Source organism: Neopelma chrysocephalum, unplaced genomic scaffold (genome assembly GCF_003984885.1).
Source record: "Neopelma chrysocephalum unplaced genomic scaffold, ASM398488v2 Primary Assembly neopelma1_83, whole genome shotgun sequence".
NCBI lineage: Eukaryota > Metazoa > Chordata > Aves > Passeriformes > Pipridae > Neopelma > Neopelma chrysocephalum.
Window position 1 is genome coordinate 2,156,854 of NW_020897745.1, and position 25,083 is coordinate 2,181,936.

The 25,083-nt window shown below is 45.3% G+C and overlaps 2 protein-coding genes across 6 annotated transcripts in view; one reads left to right on the forward strand and one right to left on the reverse strand.

The window, feature by feature from the left end:
- EIF2AK3 (eukaryotic translation initiation factor 2 alpha kinase 3) overlaps positions 1-7,806 on the forward strand; it is a 43,778-nt gene extending 35,972 nt beyond the window's left edge. Inside the window, exons 14-17 of the mRNA XM_027691260.1 lie at positions 2,451-2,618; positions 3,168-3,269; positions 5,437-5,499; positions 6,599-7,806. Of these exons, the coding sequence (XP_027547061.1) occupies positions 2,451-2,618; positions 3,168-3,269; positions 5,437-5,499; positions 6,599-6,775 (510 nt within the window). The 3' untranslated portion in view covers positions 6,776-7,806. The remainder of the gene's footprint in view (positions 1-2,450; positions 2,619-3,167; positions 3,270-5,436; positions 5,500-6,598) is intronic.
- A 1,387-nt stretch (positions 7,807-9,193) lies between these two features.
- On the reverse strand, positions 9,194-20,496 carry LOC113971404 (octopamine receptor-like). 5 transcript variants are annotated; one of them, XM_027691267.1, is made up of 6 exons: positions 20,415-20,496; positions 17,060-17,113; positions 15,491-15,551; positions 15,101-15,374; positions 12,545-12,721; positions 9,194-11,316 (listed from the first exon to the last, which is right to left on the reverse strand). In XM_027691267.1, exons 3-6 carry the CDS (start codon positions 15,507-15,509, stop codon positions 10,638-10,640), a joined length of 1,149 nt encoding a protein of 382 aa, XP_027547068.1. In that variant the 5' UTR covers positions 15,510-15,551; positions 17,060-17,113; positions 20,415-20,496; the 3' UTR covers positions 9,194-10,637. The 5 variants fall into 5 exon arrangements, with proteins under 5 accessions (XP_027547068.1, XP_027547066.1, XP_027547065.1 ...); XM_027691265.1 differs by having other exon boundaries at positions 15,491-15,606; XM_027691264.1 differs by having other exon boundaries at positions 15,491-15,606; positions 17,060-17,297; positions 20,415-20,468.
- Between the last annotated feature and the right edge of the window lie 4,587 nt (positions 20,497-25,083).

The following is a 25,083-nucleotide window of genomic DNA, read 5'->3' on the forward strand; positions in this document are numbered from 1 at the left end:
TACTTTTCAGAAGCTCCTTGGAACAGATCTCACCTAATTTTGTAATTTGTCCAAGAGGTTGGTCATGCAACCCTGAGTTCATGCCAGCACTAACAAGTGAATAACCTGCAAAGCTGCTTTGGCCTTGCTACAGGCAGAGCTAAGTGGTGGCAGAGGCCAGTTCTTGCTCCCATTGGCACCAACAAGAACTGGTAGATCTGTGTGTAAATAAATTTGTATGTATGAATGTTAAAAGATCCAAGAAGACATTTTAAGTATTTAAATTAACAGTGCACATTAAGATGCATTAGCTAGGCTCCTGCTAATCAGAGATACTGGCAGGAATTTAGGTAGGCAAGTGAGTAGGTCACAGTTCAAATTCTTTTGAAGAAAATGGAGTACAGAAACAAAAGTCTGTCTGTCAAGTGAATTTAATGTTATTCCCAGGATAAGCTGTCGGTCATGCTTGGCAGCTCAAAAGAAATTATCACTTTCATAGAACTGCAAGAACAGTCTTGGATACATTTTACAGCATTAATTAAATTAAACAGAGTCTTCCAGATGTGTGAGAAGCTTATTCATGTCTGTGAAAAGATGAGAATTCTTACTTTGACTGAAGAATATGGAGAGAAATTTCTTTGTGCAGGTGGCAAGATAACTAAACTAGAGGGTGGTTATATTTGATGTATTCTTCTGATGATTTAAATCAAAATAGTGTGCATCTGCCTTAGACTTCATCTTTCCAAATGAGATCTTGAGGGTTTATTTTTGCTGGTACTTTGCAATAGCAGAGAGTCCCTTCTCCTTAAATTGTAGAAACTATACTCCAGCCTATTCAGAGACAGTCTGTGTCCAGCCAGAGAAGTACAGAAATAAAACTTCCTCTTAAGAAGAGCTTTTCCTCCATGAAGCAAGACAGATCTTGTTGAACTCTTCTGTGTTTGTTGGAGGAGAGAATGGGGATCAAGGCGGTGGGATACAAACCCCTAATGGAGACGTTTGATCCTTGAGCATTAAAATTCTGATGCAAAGGTGTTTGGCAGCATGGGTGTGCAGTCAGAGGGTGGGTGCTGTGCAAATGCTTCAGCAAGAGCCTGGAGGTCCTGTGGGCTTACAGGGTAGTAGCTTTTGTGCCCTAAGTGTGTTGTGACTCTGAAGGATTTGACATTCATTACAGGGAAATATAGAGGAGATAAGACCCGGCTCAGAAGGCAGTTTCAGAAGCAGGATGTGGGCACTGTGAGAGCTGTTTCTGCAGTGCTTATCTCAGAGCTGTCTGTTGCTTAAAAAAAAAAAAGCCAAGAAGCCTTTTTTCTGTCTCATTTCTCTCTTGCACACAGTGGGTTTGTCTTTAACTGAAGAAGTTGGATGGGCTTTGCAATAGGTCAGTTTTGTAGTCCCTTGGTCTTTTGGAAAAATATTGCCCTCTATCTGTCTGCCTCCTCCTGTTCCAGCATTTGTGTCAGCAAAGCATGGACCGTGTTCTCCCAGTCTTGAGGGTCCAGGAGCTCTGAGAGGACCTTACCCAGCACCACCTGCCTCTTCACCACACCTTGGCCCTTTCCCTGTACATTATCCTGCTGTTTCCTCCTGCTTGCAGGATCAGTCTCTTCTTTCCTCAAAACTGTGTGTTCATCTGTATTTGTAACAGAGGCGGAGTGGTTTTATTTCAAAGAAATAATCATTCATTTGGTGGGTGCTGTTCTATCAGCCAGGATGCAAATCTCTTGAAAAATCATCTGGTTTTTAAATGGTCCATTTAATGGACCATTAGCAAAGGGACATCTCAGTTCCAGTCTCTTATCAGGTTAAGCCAGGGATGGTGGTACGTAGCAAACAAGCTAAAGGAAAGTTTAAGCCAGATCATCACTATTGCTGCTCTTGTGAATTGCCAAGTCCTTAAGCTTCTATCAAAAATAAACTTTCAGTTCTGTTATGCTGACAGCTGTTCCCCAGTCAAACTGCACATTTACACTGCAGCTGAAAAGCAGACCTTGTTCCCAGGCTTCCATTATCTGTAATTTAATGTTAGGATGACATGCTGTGCGCTGGTTAATAATAAAGCGAACGAGTTTAGCACTTCAAGATTAGAATAAGAAAGACCAGGAGTCAGAACTGCAGCATCTGGTGTGAATGTGCCATGTGATAGGGAGCTGGATAACTTATCTCTGCTGTTCCCAGCAGCTGTTGACTCTTGTGTATGTTCCTCAGCAGACCTGTGTGGTGCTGGTAAACCTCTGCTGGATGGCAAGAAAAGAGCAGTTTGAGTTTCAGGAAGGGACAGTGTTTAATGCAGGAGTAATTCGTGTTTCCTCAGTAGCTACAATTCTTAGCTGTTACACTTCAGCAGTTTAATGAGTGTTTTTAACCCTGACAGCATGGCTTCTGAATTAGAACCAAGTGTTGTGATGATTGAAACACAGACCCCTGTTTATAACTTATTTTTTCTTTTCACCTCTTTGTTTTCTCAGCCTTCCAATATATTTTTCACGATGGATGACATAGTAAAGGTGGGGGATTTTGGACTGGTAACTGCTATGGACCAAGATGAGGAGGAGGAATCAGTACTGACCCCAATGCCAGCTTATGCCAGGCACACAGGACAAGTAGGGACCAAACTCTACATGAGCCCGGAACAGGTTTGTGCTCTCTGCTTTAAAGCTGTATTTGGCAGTGCCTGGAAGAGCCCTGAGTTCCTGGGAGCTCAAAGATCAGGCGCTTCTAGTAAATTGTTGCAGTCAAGCCACTTAAATTCTTCCTCATCAGAGTAGAGTTTTGAGCTAAATTGAATTCCAAACCCAATATTTTAATATAATATTTATTATAGCAAAAAAGTGGCTAATGATTCAAGCTTGATGTAATCATTTTTCTTGCTTTGAATGCCGTACAAGGATAACTGTGTAACATTCCAGTTAATTGAGGAAGGACACACTCCTCCTACATGGGGCTTAAGTAAGGTGAAACGTTGCTTTGCAGTTGGGTGTGCAGAGAGGAGCTGAGGATCAGACCAGGATCTTGGTCCCTGCTGCTCATTGCTGAAGTTTGCCAACATGCCTGTGCTGTAGCTTTCAGCCCTGCACAGGGCTGACCACTTCCATAGGTGGCCCTTGAAAGGGTGCTGTTTACTTGGTACAAAATGACATGCAGTGAGTAGCTTGATTGCCCTAACCCTGATTTTGCCTTTTCAGATCTGTGGGAACACCTACTCGCACAAAGTGGATATCTTTTCTCTGGGACTGATTCTCTTTGAGCTGCTTTACCCTTTCAGCACACAGATGGAGAGGGTCAAGGTATTTATGTGTTTGGGTTATCCTCAGTTGGAGCATTTGTTTAAAGTAGCTATTCACTTGGTGAAACACTGGCAAGAGGTTCCTGTCAGTTTTGAGAAAGCCTTGCAATTAGCAGCACAACTTCTTTATCAGCCTTGTACAGACCCCCTGAATCACGGAAAATAAATTGCAGTCTTCCTAATGTGTGCAGTTGAATGGAGGCTTTAATTTCTTTACAAAGCTCCTCTGTTGTCAAGCCAAGTAAGAGAAACTATTGAACTAGGATATCCAAGAACTCAAGCAACAAATATAGCTTGTGACTTTAAGCCTACCAGCTTGGTTTTCATTCAAGGAACTGGAACCATGCGGTGCATTTTTATTATTTCTTCCCTCGTTTGTATCTGCACTGCTTTTTCACCCAAAGCACTTTGTGAAAAATTGCTGTTCCTTTTCCTGTAGTGAGTCCTAGCTGTGAGTCTCACTCAGCTTCAGGCACAATCTTCCCATAATTGATGACCTTCATTGCAACAAATGTGGATTTGGGATGTTTGGTGGTTCGTTACAGCTCTTGCTTCCTGTTACAATGAGATCCATCTTGCTCAGGAACAAGTTCATAGAGAACAAGGGCGACAGCCAGAAAGGCTTTTCCTCTTGTGCATGGTGACCAGTGACCTGTGCAGGAGAGAAAGAGTCATTATAATTCGTATTTATCATTTATATGTGCTTGGGGGGGTTACATTCTCATGTGAGGATGGAGTGGGTTTAGCAGAGAGATAAGAAACAACAGCCTGACCAAGTGCTTCACCCATTGCAGTCTCTTGCTTAAAATGCTCCGGCTTTTTATGGCACAAAGGAGCATAGTCTAGGGGAGGAACTGGTGTTTAATTTTAACCTCTTGCACTGAAACCAATTTCAATTTCCCTAAATCAGTTTTAGTAGAAAAGATTCCCAATAAAGAGCCATCCTCGATTCTCTATCTCTCACAGCAGAGACTACAAGCTTTGCCCTTCCAGTTAGCAAGTAATTAGAATCAAATTTAAATTGCATCTAATTCCAATGTTTGACTTCAAAAAAGGGTTAAAAGAGTGCCCTGACCTCCCGTGATTTTCACTATCATCCTGCTCCTTTTACTAAAATCCAAAAGGAACCTCCAACCCCCTTCATTGCCAAGTTCTGGAATTTGGCTACTTCAGGAGTTTTTTCTGAGTTGTTACACTGAGGTTTTCATTGGCATCAGCCAAGCATTAGCATTGCTTGCTGAAGCAAAACATGCTCTGCCTGACCAAGTAACCCAGCAAATTCTAGGAATCTGTGACAACTGGCTGGAAAAATCCCCAGAGGTGGGTGGAGCATAAGACCTGCCTCTGTCTCAAGCTGTTAGCAGTTAGTCTGTGGCAGTGCAATTTATTTCCAAATTAGATGTTTTGAAATTGGTCACTAATTGCAGACTGAATTGGCAGAGAAGGGGAAAAGTTTTTTGAAGCATTTTAATGTCATAAAACTCAGTTCTCTTGAGCAGGAGTGTGACTGTTGCCCATCACTATTAACTGGTCAGTTTATACTTTCAGTGGAGTAACAGTGAACCGAATTTTGGTTTAACTTTGAAATTTTTATATGCTCAAACGTTTGAAAAAGGAGATCCTTCCTTAAAGAAATGAAGGGCTGAATATTGTGCTTCTGGCTGAACACGGTAAAAGTACTGTCACTAGATGGAGCCAGTGGCCTTGGTATGGAAGAAACACAGAAATACCCATCACAACTGCTGATAAATCTGCTCATTCCTCCATAAATGTTAAATAAAGACTGGTGCTTATGTTGCTAAGACAGAGACAGTCATTTCACGTCTTAATACTGGTGTAGACCATCTTGGGGGTTATGGGTGGTGCACAGATCTGTTAACTTTGTTGAGCTGAAGTGAGAAAGTACAAGTTTGTGTATCTGACTGATTTAAAACTGCAAAGATCACAATTCTTGTAATTCCTGTTGCAGGCTGTATACATGGAGAAGCAGCAACTTGTCTGTTCAAGTATGTTGTGATTTTTAATCACTAAAGCAAGACTTTTTAAAAGAAATTTTTTTCCATGAGGCTGATTTGTTTGCATAGTTTGCATATTTTTGAAGAATAGAGTAATATTACTGAAGAATGCTATTTTGGAAAAGTTATATGTTGTTCTTCCTATTTTTGCAGACCTTAAGTGATGTTAGAAATTTGAAGTTTCCACCATTGTTCACTCAGAAATATGCACAAGAGGTAAGTACATCTGATGCTATTAATGATACCTTTTTCTTTAATCATTGTAGCTTTTTTCTTTGTTTTCCAGTTGCTTTGCAGGTAAAAATGGAGAAAAAAACCTCACTTTAGTGTTATTAAGATGCATTTCTCTCTCCCTATACTTTTCTACATTTCAAAGCTATGACATTCCACTAATGTGGATGATGATACTTTTGCCACAAAGTTTACCTCCAATAACTGTACAATATTACCTGGCCTCCCTTTGTCACTTGCAGTCATTCATGTCACATACTTCATGATATAATTTTTTGCAATAAATCCATATTCCCAAGGAGAAAGTGCAGAGTTCCATACAGACAGAGGGGAGGCTGTAGGTAGCACATCCATGGCTGGATGGGATCTCCCTCCAGGAACTGGATCTCCCAAGTGGGAAAACATATGAGCAAATTGTGCTGTGTTCTTATTAGTCAGGACTGTAAAGTGATGTGGTTGCAGATAAAGAGGAGGTGATGCACAAAACCACTCCAGTAGAAGGCTGAGGTGCTTTCAGTTGTTCATGGTAGCTTCAGTCCAGCAGCTAAATGAGACCAGCCTTTCCTGCTTTACAGCTGTAGGCTGCCTGGGGGAAAGTGATGTGCTGTGCTCAGCTGGAGGAGGACACTAATTCTGATTAAATTTTAAGTAAATATTCAAATTACCTTTATATTTAAGGGAAAATCTCTGATTTGCTGTGAAACTGTGAATTACTGCGTGACTTAAAACATGGTGGCTTAAACGTGAAGCTAAAAATCACTTGTAAATTATATTTCATATATTTAAATTTTTTTTTATTGCAAATAACGTAAAGGTTTTATAACTCTTAAATCTTGGATCAGATTTGGTTTGCCAAATTGTTTGTAGTCCTTGACAGTGAAGACAGTTTAACAGATGCGCACTGATACATTTTAAAATATTTAATGCACTTCTAGCTGCTAAAGCAAAGCACTAATACCCAAAGTATTCAGAAAGAACGGGGGGGATTTTATGCTTGTTCACACAGCCACAGTTGAAGTCAAAACGTTAAAGAAGAAAGGCTTTATGACTTGGTTCATGTAAAATGTGTCATGTTTTCTTTCAGTACACCATGGTGAAGGACATGCTCTCTCCAAGTCCCACTGAAAGACCAGAGGCTGCAGCAATCATAGAAAATCCTGTCTTTGAAGACTTGGAGCTCCCACCCAAACCAGTGCTTAGGCAGAGGTCACGGACAATGAGTCTATCAGGAAATAAACATTCCAGACAACCAAGCAAATAACTATCCTCAGGATCACTTCTTCCACTCAGCAGGTTTTACAGGGATTGTTCAGCAGAAGGATCCTATGATGCAGAATGTTTATCTTGGAAACAGTTTACCTAAACTTTTTTTTTGCCATGTTTAGTGTATAAGACATGTTGGACAGACTTTCCTTTACTTTGACAGCCAAGGAAAACCAGTAACCACACTTTCCACATTCCATTTTCCTTACCTTAACTTTCCGAGGCGGACGGGTCCAGCTACTGTGCTTACCAATGTTGTGCTCCATTATCAGTTTTTTTGGGTTTCTTGGGGTTTTTTGAAGCTTGTAAATGTCAGCTTGCTGGGTAAGTGAGAGATCTGTAACGTGTAAATAGAATTAAAATACTGTATTTTTATAGAGCAAATTACAGTCTCCTAGCCTAGTGAGTATCTATCTGGATCACTTGCTCTTTGGTGAAATGAAGATGATTTTGAAATGAACTATGACTCCATTTTTGTCCCTGGTGGGTGAACTGGGAATCTGCACTATTTTTGAAGCAAAAAAGTACCACAGTTGTACATATTGTCACTGTCCATAGCCAGTCATTAGAGGAAATCATTTCATACTTCTGCACTACTGTAGATCTTAGGGAATGCATCTTATACAGATGAAGCTGTAGAGAAGGAAAAGGAGCTTTTTGCCGTTAAACGGGGGGTTTTATAGGCAGTGATTGGAAGAGCCATAGTCAAAATTATGTACAAAAATGTTGTGATTCTGAAAATTTAAACCTAATGAAGTCATACGTGTCGTATGTAATCTTGTAGATTTGTACTTTTTAAAAAAAAAAAAAAATCAACCGGTAGGCATTTGTGTAATCTGCTAATTTAACTGCCTAATGCCATGCTTTTATTTCTCACTGTAAATATGTTAATTTTTATTTATAAAATACAGAATCAATCCATTTGGGTTGGTGGTGTACAGGATGCACTTGCTGTAATTGTTGAGTGCATTGATTATTGTGACTTCTTTCAAGTCTAAATGATTTAATAAACTTTTTTTATTTATAAGACAAAATAGTAGTTGCTTCTGTGGGAAGCCCAGATCTGTGCATGCTGCAGGTGGCAGCCCCATGCAGTGGGAACAGGATGGGCTCTGCATTCCTGTAACTTCCTTTGCTTTCCTGTCTCACACTGGCCACAGCGTGTGTGATGACGCAAAACCGAATGTGCTGCTTGGAAGTGAGATATGATCTGGAGAAAGAAGGGAATTGGGCTCTAAACTGAGTGGATTGTGGAGGCAATCTCACACCTGTTAACAGAGAAGGAAGAAGAAGGGATAATTCTTATGCTGTTAGAACTGCTCTTGTAGAAATGCATTTTTACATTTCACAGTTAAATTTGTTAAAGTTGTAGCCTCTGAAATCAGTTTCCTAAAAAGGTGTCGGATGCAAATCCTTCTGGGGATCACTGCAGTGTGGTGTGACACTGTGACCAGCAATTAAACCAGCTTAAACTCTGCTGACACTCTGCAGCTTTGTGATAAGACTGAGGTGAATTACAAAGATGGTTTCCCCTGTCCTCTTGGATAACTGTCTTAGATACTGGCTTGTCCAGGTGAAGCCAGAATGCTGCAGAGAATATTTGGTCAGAAACAGAATTTAATTGCTTTTAGCTGGGTTAAAGCAGAAGACAGTTAAGTGTGTCCTCTTCCCTTGGATTTCCCAGTTTGCATCAGCTACAACAGCACAGTGAAATGGCCACATCTGAAACTTCTCTGGCTTCCCTGCCAGCTCAGTGATTACAGATGGGAGCACAGGAATGAGGAATAGGGTATTTTTAACTTGATGTAGGCAGATGCCTATTCCAAGGGCCCTGCAGCATTTCAGTACCAACACTGGTATATGTGTTCACACTAGGTTTGTCTGCATATTCTGGGATGTTACACTTACCCTCAGAGGTGTGTACAAACCCTCCCCTGTGTGGCCCATGCCCACAAAAGCATCTGGCCATGCTCAGCCTCTCACTGCCTGGGTCAGTCTTTGCTGGAGTGTGTTGTCCCTGTCTTTGCACCTCTTTGTTCCAGGATTTGACTGAGAAATCCTTTTCCCTGATCAGAGAGGTTTTTCTGTGAATGGTGTGTTCCTTCCTGCCAGCTGTTTTTGTGGAAGGACACCTGAACTAGGATAGCTGGGAGCCTACAGCCCTGCAGGAGGGGCTTTGACTGGGGCTGTGATGCACTGTCCCAGTCCCCTTCTTACAGAGGATGTTACCTGTCCCTCAGCTGCCTTCCCCCACAAAGCTCTTGGGGCTGGAACATCATTCCTTGTCCTGTTTTATCAAAATTAACAGGGTGGCAGCAGCAAGAATCCTGCCCTGTCCACCCTTGTGCCCACTGGACTTAGATGCTGCCCCCAGAATAAGGTGTAGTTGCTCTACTTACCATTTCCATGTTGTTACTGGAGTCGTAGGATCTGGGAGACCCAACCCACTCCATGAAGAGCCATTTGACGGGAGAACCAGCGTTGCAACCCCAGGTCAGGGTTGTTTTTTCTACCAGACTCTTGAGAGAGAACTCCTGACCCTTGTACCTGTGTTTTCAGTAGCTGAGCTGCTCCAGGCAGGACATACTTGCATTTTGCTACACCTCTGAGGACAGTCCTCAGCTACCTCTGAGGTGAAAGAGCAGAAGGACTCCCTTTTTTTTAATTTTTCAACAAAATGAAGTTCTTCACCCCTCTCAGTGCCTCAGTCTGGTAGTTTTAGCATTAAATGTTAGCCTGGACATCTTTCTGCTGTGCCTGCTCTGCTTCCCAGGCTGCAGAAGCTTTGCCTGTCCCAAAGAAGTGATTGACACTCAGAAGGAGGTATTTCAGAAACCATCTTTGAAGCGTTTCATGCCCATAGAAGATCAGTCTAAGAGCAGGCTCTGAGTGCAGCGACCCTCCCACGTAAACCAGTGTGAGACCCCACCACAACTGTGTTGGGGAAGCGATGGCTGTTGTCTCAGGGTTCACCAGCCCTCATGTCACCCTGCTACAGGAAAGCTGTTGGAAGTCCAGACAAGCACTTGGGAGTAGTAAAAATAATGGTTTCCATTTATCATGATTTTTTTTGTGTCTGTGTGGTCCATAGACATCACAGTGCAAAACACACAGGTGAGTAATGATTCCTCTTCACATCCTCTCTTTGGGTGGTATCAGCCACCTGTAGCCCCCTTTGAACCTCCTGGGTACCCAGTGCTCTTGGCATTACAGCAAGCCTTGCTCATCTCCTGGGCTCTGCCACATAGGATGTTCCCTTCCAGAATTAGCTCACAGATAATTCACAGAAAGCCCCAGAAGGCTCTAAACCTCTCAGTATCTCAGAAGCAAGTGAGCTGAACCCTGAGCAACAGCCCAGGCTGCAGACTGGTGCCTCAGTAACTAGTGAGCTCTGCTCTTTGGCCACATCCCTCCTAATTCCCACACCCAGACTGATACACGTGGAGTTACTGAAGCTGGTCAAGTCTGTAATGAAGTTGTGAAATGAGAGCTACAGTGGCTTGATAAGAAACACTGTCCCACCTGACACAGATCACCAGGATGCACACGAAGATGAGTTCACATTATCATACTGATATTTTTTTCCCCAACGTTATGGTTGGATTTGTCTTGGGAAATGCTCATTAAAAAAAAAAAATATCCAGGAAGGAATTAACTCCATTAGTATCACAAATTGTCCCGAAAATATCAAAGCTCCTCATTCTTATAACTGTGGAAGGTTAAGAAATGCATCTTTGTTGTATGTCCCCAGCTGCCGTATTCCAGCCCCTCCTTCCCTTATTTTGCTGCCCACTATTTTTCCATTAGGATGTGCTCTGGCACTCTCTGTATCACCACCTCCAGCAACTGCCCCTGCATCCCTATGACTTGGGTTTGCCCTTCAGGGCACCGTTGGGCACCGGCACCGCCGTGCTGTATTCCAGATCTGGAGCGGTCTTGGAGAAGGTGGCTATGGAAACCATGTCTTCTCCAATGTCCACCTGAGACCTGTGCCTGCAAATGAGCAGCTTCTTCAGGGCCCGCTGGAAGTCCCTGTTCAGGAAGGCGTAGAGCATGGGGTTGATGGTGGAGTTGCAGTATCCCAACCAGGTGATGATCTTGAAGGTGTCGACCAGGACCGTGCTGGTGGAGTCGGTGCCCCTGGCAGCGAGCCAGACATTGAGGACGAAGTAGGGCAGCCAGCAGAGCACGAAGACCGAGATGATGATGCTGATGGTCCTCGTGGCCTTGTTCTCCAGCTGCAGGTGGTTCTGCCGCTTGCTGTTGGGGTGGTAGTGAATCTCCAGGGTCTGGGACATGATACGGGTGGCCTTGAGCCGCGAGGCTCGGTAGATGAAGAAATACATGCTGCACATCACCATGAAGGGAACAAAAAACGCCAGGGCAGAAGCCACGATGGCAAAAATCCAGTTGGTGACAAAGATGCATTCCCTGCCCACATCAAAGTCCACCCCGGGGATCTCGTTCCAGCCTTGCATGACAGGAAGGAAGGAAATGAGGGAGGAATACACCCAGACCATGCAGGTCATCACAATGCATCTGCAAAAGGAAAGAGACGGGGAGGGGAGAGAGGGTCTGAGTAATTTTGAGTTGAGAACATCCAGTACGATTCGATCCCCATGGTAACCTGTGTGGGATATCACTGCTCAGCAGTCCAGCAGGGCTTGGAGAAGGGAAAAAGCTGGGGTACAACAACTCCAGACGTGAATATCTCTAACAACTGGGTAATTGGTTGGTGGTTTACAGAACTGGGGGCAGCAAAAGGAATGCTCAGAGCTGGTTGAAAAAAGAGGAGGAAAGGTTTTACAGAGGATGTTTGTTACTATTTAAAACAACAGCGTGTGGATTTTTCAGTTTGGTTTCAGCTTTAATATCTGGCCAATATCTCACCCTCTGAGGCACGATGGGGGTGGAGCTGATGGACACAACATCACAGAACCTGTGCACTGGGGGCCACACAGCCCCTTCCTCACTTCTGCAACTGCACACACTCAGCATATCATACAAAGCAAGGGGTACAGAGGCAGAAAAATATGCCCAAAGGAGCCTGAACCCCCCCGTAAAGCATTCCACGGCTGCAGAGTCCTCTCTGCCCACCCTCAGACGACTTTCCCTACCTACCCTTCAGTCCTCATTTCAGCCTTTCACATGAAACCAACCCAGGAGCTTATACACTCTTCTGGTTTTCCCTGAATATCACTTCAGAAAACATGATGAGCTTGAGAGAGGGAAGAGTAGTGCTACATGCATTCTTCTGAGTCTCTTTCCCCTAGTCCTTGGAAGTGCTTCAAAGTCCTTCCCCATCCATGGCAGTGTTCAAGGCCAGGCTGGATGGGGCTTTGAGCAGCCTGGTCTAGTTGAAGGTGCCCCTGCCCATGGTAGGGAGGTTGGAACTGGATGATCTTTAAGGTCTCTTCCAACCCAAACTATACTATGATTCTGTGAAATGCCCATGGAGTGCCTGCAAAGGGCAAAAGTTGTAGGTCCAATCAGCCCGTATCACTGGTTTCTACCCATTTTGCAACCCATCCTTAGCTCAAAAACTGCTTTTCCAAGAGCACCATCAAACCAGCTCAGCTGCATCCTCCTCTTCTCTGGCACCACGTGGAACATTTTCAGCAGAGTTTTAAACAGTGCAAAGACTCTTTTGCCACAACACTCTGCTTCTGGGCAGCAGCTGTCAGTAGCTCATTTGGTCCAAATTCTATGCAGGCCACACCCAAGTGATGATTTGGAGGAACCCAAAGTGAGAAGCAACTCTACTCACCTGCCCCGGGACATCCTTCTGGAGTAGTGGTAGGGGGTCACCACGGAGCAGTATCTGTCCAGGCTGATGAAGCACAGTGTGACGATGGATGCGGTACAGAACATGACATCAAAGGAGATCCAGACTTTGCAGAAAAGCTTCCCAAACAGCCACATCCCCGTCACCTCGTAAATGATGCTGCGAGAGAAAACAGGCGGAAATCAAAGCTCGAAGGGCTGAGTTTGTGCATTCCCTGGAAGTGTTCAAGGCCAGGTTGGATGGGCCTCTGAGCAACCTGGTCTAGTGGAAGGTGTCCCTGCCCATGGCAGGGGCTTGGAACTGGATGATCTTTAAGGTCCCTTCCAACCCAAACCATTTTGTGATTCTATTTCTTCATGACTGCACAGAAGTAATGCCATATTTCATCATGGAGATATAAAGATGGGGATGCAGCTCTGACAGCGGGGATTCATCCTCAAAGCACAACCCAGGGCAATAACCCACAGGTGGACCATGGCTAAAGAAGACCAAACCTGTGCTTCTTGCCTGCATCCTGAGTAGGTGCCTTGAGAGAGGGGCTTTGCCCCACTAAACTCCCCAAATTTACATCTGCAGAGCTTCGTTTATCACAGCTTTTTTCCAGTGCCCTAAGAAATTCACTTTACATCTCATCTCACCCTTCAAAACTAGAGGATTTCAACTCTTGGTTAAAAAAAAAAAATTCTGGTAGGAAGACTATGCAGCTTGTTCATTATGTAGCTCATAAATGCCTCAGTGAGGTAAACACACTAGCAAAAAGCAGACATTATACCAAAAATACTTCCAGCAAAGTCAAGAGGGGCCTGTGAGAAGTGAGCAGCAAGGGAAGGAACATATGGCAGCTGTAGGAAGGCTGATGCATGTTTCTATAGCATTCAATGAGATGCCATTCACTTCCCCTTTCTTTCACCAGCTTTCTGCAACTCCTGGGGTGCTGCTGAAATCACCATTGTGTGTGAATTTGATGAGTAACTCCCTAGTCCTGCAAAGCTTTAATTACCCTGTAACTTCCCAGCTTGCTGGTTAAATGCAGTGAGATCAAGGCTTTTGCTCTGCAGAGCTCAGGTGGGCTCTGCTTCCAGCAAGGGCAGAAAGAGTAACTTGGTGTCAGAGGAGAGAGAAAACAATGCCTGGTCTATGTCTGATTGGCAACAACTCTTTAAAATTACTTATGAAGGTTGTTCCAGAGCACAACAACTGCTGTAGGTGGGTGCAGTGCAGCTAAAAGGTCCCAGCCCTTGGCAGCTCTTTGTTCTGGAGGATGACCAGTAAAAATTCAAGCAAATGTTGATCTACAGCAGAACCTGTCCCTACACCATGATGGTACCCATGAGGGCATTGTGGAGGGTCCCACTGTACACACATGGAAAGGTTTCATGGCTCTTTTTCAGATGGGGAAATGACATGCAGAATTGAAGCACAGGTTCTGTTATGGACTCGGGTGCCTTGTTGCCATTCCTCAGAGCCCTCCTTATCCCCAGAGATGCTGCAGAGCCTGTGGTGTGAGTGCTGTGGCCTTCCAGAAGTATCCATGCTGCTGTCAGGACATTCCCACACACAGACCCCAGCTGAGGAGGTGCCTGGCTCTCATCTGCACGCATCTGGTGGGATGCAGCTGTCCTAGCAGGTGTTCTTACACTGCGGGGTAGTGGGTACCTGTTCCCTCTTCTCTGACATAAGAGGTCTCTCTGCAGCTTGGAAATGATGCTGGGTAAGAAGGAATAGTAAAAGTCAAAAAAAAAAATGCACAACTTGAGCAAAAGTGAAGCCACCTCTGTGTTTCAATTACACTTGCAAAAGGAAAGAGTAGCTGGAAATATTCAGCCCAGAAATAACTGGGCTGTCTGGAGTACCCAGACAACAAGCTGTAAGCTCAGCTGAGCCACTCCTTCAAACAAGCCAAGCCAGGAACAAAATAGATGTTTTACTCTTCAGATTAAGGCACCAAGTGACTATGTTGTTCTTCCTTTCTGTCACATTTTCCTGAGCCAAACTGGCTCCTAGGGTCACTTCTTTCCCTTCTCTTTGGCATGTGCTAGCATGCCAACTGAGGAGCAAACTGAAATTCAAAGGAGCAACATAGATAGGAAGCCAAGACAGTGGGAAAGATGGGATACAACAACCACTCCATCAGCAGTCACCGCTCTTAATGCAGTCCTCAGCTCACATTCCCCAAACACTTGGAGCCTGCAAAATCATCTACCAACCATGCTGGCCCCATGTGCAACACAGAGGTGTTCATGGAAGAGGGGACTCATTGCCCTGGAGCCACAGGCAAAGCTGGATATCTAATTCAGGCAGCCAGGGTCCCTGTGTGGCCAGCAGGAAAAACACCCTTGGGAATTGTCTCTCCACCCATTATAAGGGGATCCATAATACAGGGTAGAGACACAGAAGCACAAATAATCACCAACCCAGAGTTAAACCCAGCCCTAAGCCCAGCAGGTGAACTTCCAGCCAGCCCTGCTCAAAGAGTGGATGCAGAGCCAGGAGAAAGGACGTTCGTGCACGTGTCACTGTACCAGTGACACTCCTCACCTGAAGGGCATGACCAGACAGGCCACAAGGAAGTCTGCCATGGCTAAGGACATGATGAACATGTAGGTGACAGTGCGCAGCCTCTTCTCCACCACGGGGCAGAGGAAGACCACGGTATTTCCCAGGAGGGTGATCAGGTCAATGAGGGTGAGGATCAGCCCAATGACCACCTCCTGGAGCCCAATCCCTCTCCTCACAAAGGAGGAGGCAGCAGAGGAGAAATTAAAGAGCCAAGTTTCGTTTTTGTCCATCAGCATCTTCCCACTGTTAAAATCTGGAAGAGAGGAAAGGGGAAAAACAAAATTACTTTGATGCACGACTTGTAGGTGTGTGAAATGAAAGACAGAAATATTGTTCATGCTTTATTTACTCCAAGGAAAATCCACACACCCTGCTGTGCCTGTGCCATCACTGTCCCATGGTTCTGAGTCCATTAGAAGTGTCTGAAATGCTAAGGGTGCGGATAAATGTCCAGCATAAGTCCTTCATGGCAATTAAAAGCCCTTCTGTGAACAAAAATGCATCATAAGATGAAGTGTGAGACAAAAAAAAAAAAAAAGAAAAAAGAAATGTACTGAGAACAGAGAAAGGACAAGCAAACAACTGAAAGCAAAAATTAAAGTAGCTGAGCTAAATCCCACTGAACAGCATGCCATGTCCACAATGTGAGGGGGCTGGAATTAGATGATCTTTAAAGCCCCTTCCAACCTAAGCCATTCTATGATTCTATATTCTCATCATCATCATGTTTGCCACCCCCAGACCAGTTGAGGCTGCTTGCCCAGGCTGGCTGCTCCCATAACCCCACTGTCCAGCCCACGCCCTGCCTGGGCTGTCCTGGTGCTCTGAAGTTAAGAGGTTTTTTACTGCCATCATGGGCAGCTTCATTTTCCAGTCTGAATGACCATGCAGGGCTGCCTGTAACCACACAGGGAGCTTATTCATTTTTCATTTTGGATTTTCCAGTTGAGGAAATTCATGTGTTTGTGTCCACAGCTCAGTTCCCAGACTTTGACTGAGTGGTGCCACAAACACCTGGGAAGGTGGGAATGGTGTGCTGCAGAAAATCCAGCAGTTCAAAACACACTGGTGTGGCTAAGGGCAAAGACAAAACCTGTGGAGAAAAGAGAAGTATAGAATTATTTCCAGATGTCAAATTGTTATTATTCAAATACCATCACTTCTCCTGTGACCAGGCTCTGCTTGCACAGTACCCTCAGATCAATCCCATGTCTCCAGGGCATCACTGCTGAGTGCAGCCTGAAGGTGGGTCTCCACAAACACCCCTGTAGTCCTACGTGTCTTATCTCACAGTGGCCAAACTTTGCCTTAGGATCATTGTAGGAACAAGGCAGAATGTAGCAAAACATCCCCAGCATCTGTTTTTCCTTCCAGTAGCCTATGATCCAGAATTACCTCTAAAGATGGTTTCGAGAACTTCTAAATTATGAAGTTGTCCTGCTTCCCCTTTGGCCCAGCAAACTTTTAGCATCCATGACCTCCCATAGCAACACCTCCCACAGCTCAGCTGTGCACCATGCAAAGAAACACCTCTTTTTGCTTGTTCTGAGCCTGTCACCAGCTAGTTTCATTTGGTGCCCGCTGGTCCTTGGAAGACACAACATGCAAACAATCCCCATCCACTCTCTCAACAGCACTGGTGGGCTCTTTAACCTCTGTCACATCCCCCAGGACCCTCTTCTTCTCTTAGTCAGGCTGAGGATCTTCTGCCAATTTGCTCATTCCTTGTACAGAAGCAATGGAGGATTCCTGTCCCTCCCTCCTGCTCTTCTGAGCTTCTGAGATGGACCAAAACTCAAAAAAAATTCCAAGAGGTAAATGGACTGTGGATTTATCTGGATTTATCTAAGGGCATAACCTCTGTTTTGTCCTGCTTCCTTTTCATGACCATCCCAGGCTCGGTTTGCTGGTTTGATTGGTGCTGAGCACTGAACTGACCTTTCCACTGGGCTATCACCATCCAAAGGTCTTGTTCCTGAGCAGTAACAGGAGCTTTAGATGGGAAAATAGGATGAAATGAGGAAAGGAAGTTCTCTTCATCTTCCCCAAACTCCATCACTTCACAGTTGAGTTTCTTCTTCCACTTTAATGCTCACCGAGCCTCATAAAAGCTTTTCTACAATTCATGGAGTCAGGCCTTCCTTATCCTTCATGCCCTGATTAAACTTTATTTCAGCTGCAAATGTCGCCACTTCAGGATTCATGATTTTTCCAGTTGGAGGTTTATAGGTTCCCACACATCCCAGCCCCTATCCTTGCAAAGAGCATCACTGGCCTCTCTTCCACATGGTGACTTACTGTCTGCTTTCCCCCCTGCATTTCACCTTCCAGACAAGTATTTATTCACACAAGGAACTTCCTTCTTAACTCAGGGCTATTAAGTTTCCTTAAAATCCCCCACCACGAGGGACCATATTGAAAACCTTTCAGAAATCCAAGCAGGCTACACCAACGAGGTGCTTCTCATCCACATACCTACTCACCTCTTCCAGGCACTCCTATATGATTGTGAAGCTGGGCTGCTTTTTCTAATAGCAATGCTGACCTTGTCCTTGGATGTAATCATGTATTACATGCACCCACTCATCCTTCAAAATCCTCAGCTCCCTCCCTTTACTTCTATTTATTTGCTGGATTTAGTGCTTTCCTTTTTTTCAAGTTTAAAACAAAAAAAGTAAAATCAAGAAATAACTAAAGCTGTCTAGAAATAACTAAGAAAGTAAGAAAGAAAGCTCCTCCTCAGCCAAGCTGGGATGAACAGGCACATTTTTTGGACATCATCTCTTTGGCAGCCCCCTGAGCCAGCACTGCTAGAAGTCTGCAGGGTGTCTTAAGTACATCAGTCTTAATGAAAATGTTCCTTGGACGACATTTCACATCCCAGTAACACCCCATAAAATGAAATGAAGCACCCTGTCTCCAGCTCTTCTGTTACTGACAGGAAAGGGGATAATCTGCGCCACTCTTTGTAACAGCCCCACTGAGGATGTCACCAGGCTGGATGAGCTCCTGCAGAACAGTTGGATTTCAATGCAACCACACTTCCTGGCAGGAAAACTGTTCAGCCCGTTCTCCCCCCCCTCCATGGTCTGCACAGACAGCACAGTGACTGCCAGCTGGGAAAACCACATGGAGAAAACCCATGGCCACACAGCCAGCCAAACTCCAGAACCCGCCACTGCAAGGGCCATTCCATGCTCCACGTCCATCTCCCAGCTCATCTCCCGTATCTGCTGGGAGATGCTGGTGTCCCCACACCCCTGGTACCTCTGCAAGGTCTGGAAACAGTCCTCTGCTTCCCACCTTGAGCTGACCCCTAACCAGTTTACACACATGAGCACCACCCAGTCAGCCCCACATTCTCCCAGAAGACCATGGGACTTCTAAGACATGAACAGCAAAAATCAGGTTTGACGAAAAACCTATGGTTTAAAACCTTAAAATCAATCCGACATTGATTGGTAAAACATCAGGTCTTAAGGTTTTAAAAACACGGTGCCAGATTTTTGTTCTATGGCTGTGGATAGATGAGAATGATAGAGGAGAAGTCCGGATTAATTATTTGGGGTTTTTTAGATGTAACTCTGAAACATGAAGGTTTCAAAGCCACATTTCCTTTTTCTGCAAATGACTGTTCCCAGACAGTCATTAAGCCTGTATCAGTGTTAGTACAACTCTAATTGAAGCAGATCGTTACTTGCAGAACATTGCCCTGCTACTACTCTGCAAATGCACACCACTCTCCAACTTTAAGTAGCATTAGGACAGGGTTATTAGAGTTCCTCTTTGCAAGCGCCCTGTGCTCCTCAAGTGCCATCTTAGCCACCAGCCTGGGTTAAAAGGTCTTCTCAAGTGGAAAACTCACAGAAGGTTCCTTAATGCAGGATATATCCAGGAGTATGACTCAGTGATGAACAAAAACAGGAGACAGATGTGCCCACACTCACAAAACATTTGGGAAAAACTCTCTTGTCTTCCTGTTCTTTGGTCAATACAAAGACAGGCTGAGGACTGGAAATAAGGCTGTCCTTATTTGACATCCATGACTTCTCTGATGACAAAAGGAAGGGATGATGGATGCTTGAAACTTGAGGCCTGGACCCTGAACCCTAATTTAGAGTGCAGACAACAGGGTCTTGCTACTCCTGATTCCTTTTCAAGGATCCCCAGGCAGAAGGGCCCTGGAAGCTCATCCACAGTCCCTGTTAACTTAACTGAGAAGTGCTGCTTCTCCACCTGGAGAATTGTTAATGCAGGAAAGTGGGAGATGAGACAATCCTAACATCTCTGTGGAAATTACTGGGACAAAGCAGGATGTGCCATCCTTCCCAGGGATGTACTTCCACAGCTTAAAATATTGCAGCTTTTAAATTCTCCCATGAGCTGCACCAGCCCATGGGGTTGTGATGCTGATATACCCCAGAGTCTTTCTACAACATCAGTCTTTCAGTCTTTACTGTAAGGAGCCCTCTTAAACCAGTAGGATAAATGCCCAGTTGTACCATGATGTGGGATCATCCCAGGTTTCCTGGGGATCTCAGATGCCCCAGGGTTTGCATTGTTCTTATTTGGACATTATAGTTTTACTTCCCTTCAAAAAAACTCGTGGGCTAGATTCTGCTTTCGGGTTGCCTGAGCAAAGCAACCCCACCATTTCAGTTTCCCTTTAATATCCAGAAAGTTTGACCTAATTTATTCTGCAGAAAAATCCCAAGCAAAAAGTTAATTTCATCAGTAAAATGTATATTTTGATGGCAAGGGAGGAAAAAAAGAAACAAGTTCTGCAATCTAAAGGCTAACTGCACTTTAAAATCTTACAGGAAAGATGAAAAATGGGTATATGTTACTGGAAATGTATTTGCTGTCAGACTCTGCTCTTCTGCTAAACCAAGAATGAACCAACATATGGCAGCAGGTTCGAAAATCACACCTGGCCCGGGACCTCAAACACATTTCCCTCCTCCTCCTCCCCCTGAGTGAAAACTGCGTCAGGTCAGTAATTTCTTGAACAGTCCATTACAATGCAAGGCTCTGTGAGGTGATAAAGGAGCAGGAACATCCCTGGGGATGCTTCCACCTGTACAATCTGCATTCAAGGAGTCCACGCAGCGACTGAGTCTCTGCACTGACTTTCCTTCTCCCTCACTCTCTCCAACTTTCCCATTTGAAGGGCAGCATTGCTCAGGGTACGAATGGTTTCTTTCCACATTTGAAGATGTGGAATCGGCACAGAACCCTACAGCCTCTCTGTCAGCCCCGGGGCTAGAAACCAGGCAAAGTACAGTATCCTTACCTTCAAAGCTGACAGCTGAACTCAGCCCGCCGGCTTGAAGCAGCTGAGCAGTATCCCCGAGCCCGGAGCGTGGATCTTGCTCAGCAACAGGGTACAAAGGACTCAGAGCAGCTCGCGGGGCTCCCGGATCCCTCCCCACGGAACTGCTCCCAGCCCGGCTGCGTGAGGCTGATGGCTCCTGCCCCAACGCAGGACATGGAACCCGCACCTACAGCCGGCACAGCGGTTTGGGATCAATCCCCGGCAGACGGGAACGCTCCTCCACAGCCAGAGCAATTCCCTCGCAACCACTGCTCCGAGGAGAGAGGAGAGACTGGAGCGTAACCACAGCAGTAAAACTCAAGGCGAAGTTAAACCCGCGCTACAAACATGGGGGTGCCCTTTGGTGCTGGGGTAGCGATCGAGCCGGGGTGCCAAACCCCAGTCCCTGGGGAGGCAAAAGCCTCACCCTCTGGGGTGCAAAACACACAGTCCCTGGACTGCAAAACTACCAATCCCTGGGGTGCCAAACCCCCGGTCCCTGAGCGCAAAACCACCAACCCCCGGGGTGCAAATCCCGAGCCCCGGGGTGCCAAATCCAACTCCAAGGGGTAAAAAAATTCCAAAACTCGGGGAGTAAGAATACCAACCCTCTGGGGAGCAAGAATGCCAGCCCTCTGGGGAGCAAAAATACCAACCCTCCGGAGAGCAAAGCCCTCGGCCACCTCGGTAGGTCAAAACCTCGAGGATGCTGGAGAGCACATCTGCCGCTGCATCAGCCCGGGGCAGGGGGAACCAGCCATGGGTCTGTCTCGGGGATGGAGAAGGAGCGGGAGAAGCCCTGCCCGGGTTGGGAGACGCTATCCGGGGGTGTGTGTCCTTTGGGCAGGGGGCACAGGATCTGCCTGGGGGAAGCCTGCTAAAGAGGGAGTCCCACCCGGAGCGGCGAGGGGCGGCAGTACAGCCCACGGGGAGCCCTGCCCGGGGAGGGGATCTCAGGATCTGCCCGGGGATGGGGATGAGGATGCCGGCGGCAGCACTTACCGAGGGAGCCGTGGAAGCCGCCCCGCTCGTTCCTCTGCCCCGCTCCTCCCCGCGCCTCCGCCCCACTCCCAGCCGGGAGCCGTTTCATCCCTCCGGGAGCAGGGGCTCCCCGTGGAAACGGTGCTTTTTTTTTTCCCCCCCTGCCTTCAAACCAGCCCTTCCCACTTCCCCCGCCCCGCCGCAGCTGCAGGGGCACGGCGATCTGATGCATGAAAATAAAAATAAGCGGCGTTCAGTGGGGTTGTCTCCTCTGTTGCTAAATAGGGTGTTCTGTTCATGAACCAAAATGCCAAAAAAAAAAAAACAGACTGAAAGGGGAACCTGTGGCATCAGCGTTGGTGACATGTCACCTGCCCAGTCTCTCCCTGCCTTACCAGGGAGGTTGGGTCGGGCTCGGAGCTATGGGATGGTGGGTGTGGGGTTTTGGAGCAGCTGGAAGCTGGACGGTGGGTTGTTTAGGCATGTCTCGGGGGCAAACTTGGCTAAATTGGCTGCCTGCAAAGGAGAATTCCTCTTCCCAGCTGCAGGTCTGAGCTTGAGGGAGTGACTGACACCTCTCGGACTCCTCTGGGAGCTCACTCAACTTAATGAGCTGGCAGAAAATGAGCTCGGCAAGAAAAGGTGTGAAAATCTCGTTCTTTGAGTGCTTGGGTGTAAACCTCATCCATAGCCCCTGCTCTAAAACAACCCCCTAAATCACACCCAAATGCATCAGCTCTTCACACTGGCTTGCTGCCACCAGTAAGTCCCTCTCCTTTCCCACCTGTTTTCCAAATAGAATTGCAGAGGTTTTGGACTGTGGCTTCACATATAACCAAAAACGTCCTTGGAGAGTTTTCTCAATGAGTCTGGAAAAGAAATCTCTTGAGTAGGATTGTGAAAAATAAAGAAACCTAGATTTACTGTCCTCTCCCCGGAATAGCCCAGCTCTTGGCTGGCCATTGGCCTCCCAGGTTTTGGATTTGTGTTTGACATTGGTAACTAAATTGTGATGGAAGAGCATGTTTGGATCATTTTGTATTCAGAAATAGCAGATTACCCTTTGACAATAATAAAATATAGTTTAAATTATGTTTTTCCACTCGAAGGAAGGGAGGGAAGGAGGGAAGGAAGGAAGGCAGGAAGGAAAGGAAGGAAAAGAAGGGAGGAAGGAAAGAAAGTAAGGAAGGAAAGAAAAGCTGGGGAAATAAGTATTTCTTATTTGTGGATCAGAGTATTTTGTGAATTTTGATTGATTCCATTACTTTAGCCAACATAAGCTTCCATGTGTTTCTGAAAATGTCAGCTTTGACAACTTTGGTGTAAAATTCTTTAATATTGTGTTTCAAGTTATCTTCTAATTTACATTTCATTTTAAAAAGGCTTTTGTAGAAACTGAAATTTGAGAAAAATATTTTATTTTAATCAAAATCAAGAGTATTCAAACCTGAAGAAAAATTTCTGTCTGTGGTTCACCAGTCCTCTTTGCCAGCTGAGCTCTTGGAGCCACTTTCTGATCTCCTTTCTCACACCATTAGTGTCTGACCAGGGAAAAGGAGCAAAGGGGTAGAAGTTATAATAAAAATAATTTCTGGATTGAGGGTTTTATTTAAAATCCGGTACCAAGCTCTGTTATTTCTCCATTTGCTGACAACCAAACATCAACAAATAGAGTTAAATTATATATAAATCTACAGATTTATATTAAGTATAGCGCATTTTATATTAATATTTTAAAATTATATAATACATACATAAATTATGCAAATGAGAAAAACCTTGTAATTTTAAATAATAGCTAGTTCATCTTTTTTTTTTTTTTAACAGAACTTTCCTAAAGCGTATTTTCCATAGAATCACAGAATCATAAAACATTTTGTGCTGAAAGGAACATTTTGGAGTCGTTCAGTTCCAACCCCTCTGCCATAGGCAAGGACACCTTCCACCAGACCAGGTCACTCAAAGCCCCATCCAACCTGGCCTTGAACACTTCCAGGGATGGGGCATCTACAACCTCTCTGGGCAACCTGTGCCAAGGCCTCACCACCCTCACTGCAAAAGATTTCTTCCTTATCTCTAGTCTGAATCTACCCTCTTTTAGTTTAAAAACATCACTCCTTTCCTATGGCAACAGGCCTTGCTAAAATATCTGCCCCCATGTTTCTTATAATCTCCTTTAGGCCCTGGAAGGTACTGTAAGGTCTCCCCAGAGCCTTCTCTTCTCCAGGCTGAACACCCCCAGCTCTCTCAGCCTGTCTCCATAGCAGAAGGGTTCCAGCCCCCTGAGTATCTTTGTGGCCTCCTCTGGACTTGTTCCAACAGGTCCACGTCCTTCTTATGTTGGGGGTCCCAGAGCTGGAGGCAGCACTGCAGGTGGAGTCTCACCAAAGCAGTGTGGGCAGAATCCCCCCCTCACCTGCTGCCCACACTGCTTTGGATGCAGCCCAGGATACAATTGGCTTTCTGGGCTGCCAGGGCACATTGCTGGGTCATGTCCATCCTCTCATCCACCAGCACCCCTAAATCCTTCTCCAGGGCTGCTCTCACTCCTTTCATCCCCCAGCCTGGATTGATACCAGGAGTTGCCCCAACCCAGGTGCAGGACCTTGCATTTGACCCTGCTGAACCCCCCTTTTTCTCCTCCTCTCTTTCCCTTGAATTGATAGTGCAAAAATAGTTCAAAAAACCCAAAAGAATTTGCCTCTCTAATTACCTTTCCTGGGGGCCGGAGGGGTCTCTGCTGCTGTCCATGGTATCAGAGGGTCACCTGGCCATGCTTTCCTCCTGCTGGGCCTTTCTTTGTCCTCATGTAATCCAGGCAGGCTATCAGACTCCAATAATTGTGTTTTTATGGAGTAGAGAATAATAGCAAAGGCCTGCAGCTCTTCAATAGCACCAATCTCAGAAAAATGGCAAAGGAAATAACAGCAAGAAGAGGAAGAAAGTGGCTTGGACAGAGTGCTGCAAATACTGTGTCAGACACTTGTATTAATGTCATCTGTGATTGATGTTACAGACTATCAAAAAACATGACACAATTTAATATTTATTGGAATTTCAAGGGTATTGTCAAGCAGGAATTCTTAGGATGTCATGGGTTGCTGGGGTTCTGGTTTTACATTATATTCAGTGCTATCTGGAAAGGGAGAAGTGAGAGAAAATAGAATTTATCTTGCTTTCTGATCTTTACCATGAGCAGAGTAATAGGAAACGTACATTGCAGAGCCTTTTGTATATAAAAAGCATCCCGATCTCAGAAAATTTGAGGAGTAGTAGAGCTGCTTATGCAAATACTGAGGTACAGCTCCTTAAATTGGCAAACAAGATGGTACAGGGGATGGGATACTCAGAATGGTTTGAGGCTTCATTTACACTTGGTACCCACTTGGAAAGCAATGTTAAAACCCCTGAGGAGTGGGGGAAGGAGCTCAGATCAATATGTTACGTTTCCAAGCGGAAGGATACAAGAAAACACTTTCCTTGGTGGGTTTTAGACTTCATGGCTTCAGCAGTGGGGCTGCTGCCATGGCATATGGTAGCCCCACCACACGTGGAGATTTAAGAAATGCACAGAGAATAACAGGTAAGAAAGGCCTGTAAATCACGTGGAATTGGGTAAATAGGCCTGTAGGAGTGGCAGGTTTGTTTTGGTGTTTTCTCTTCCCTT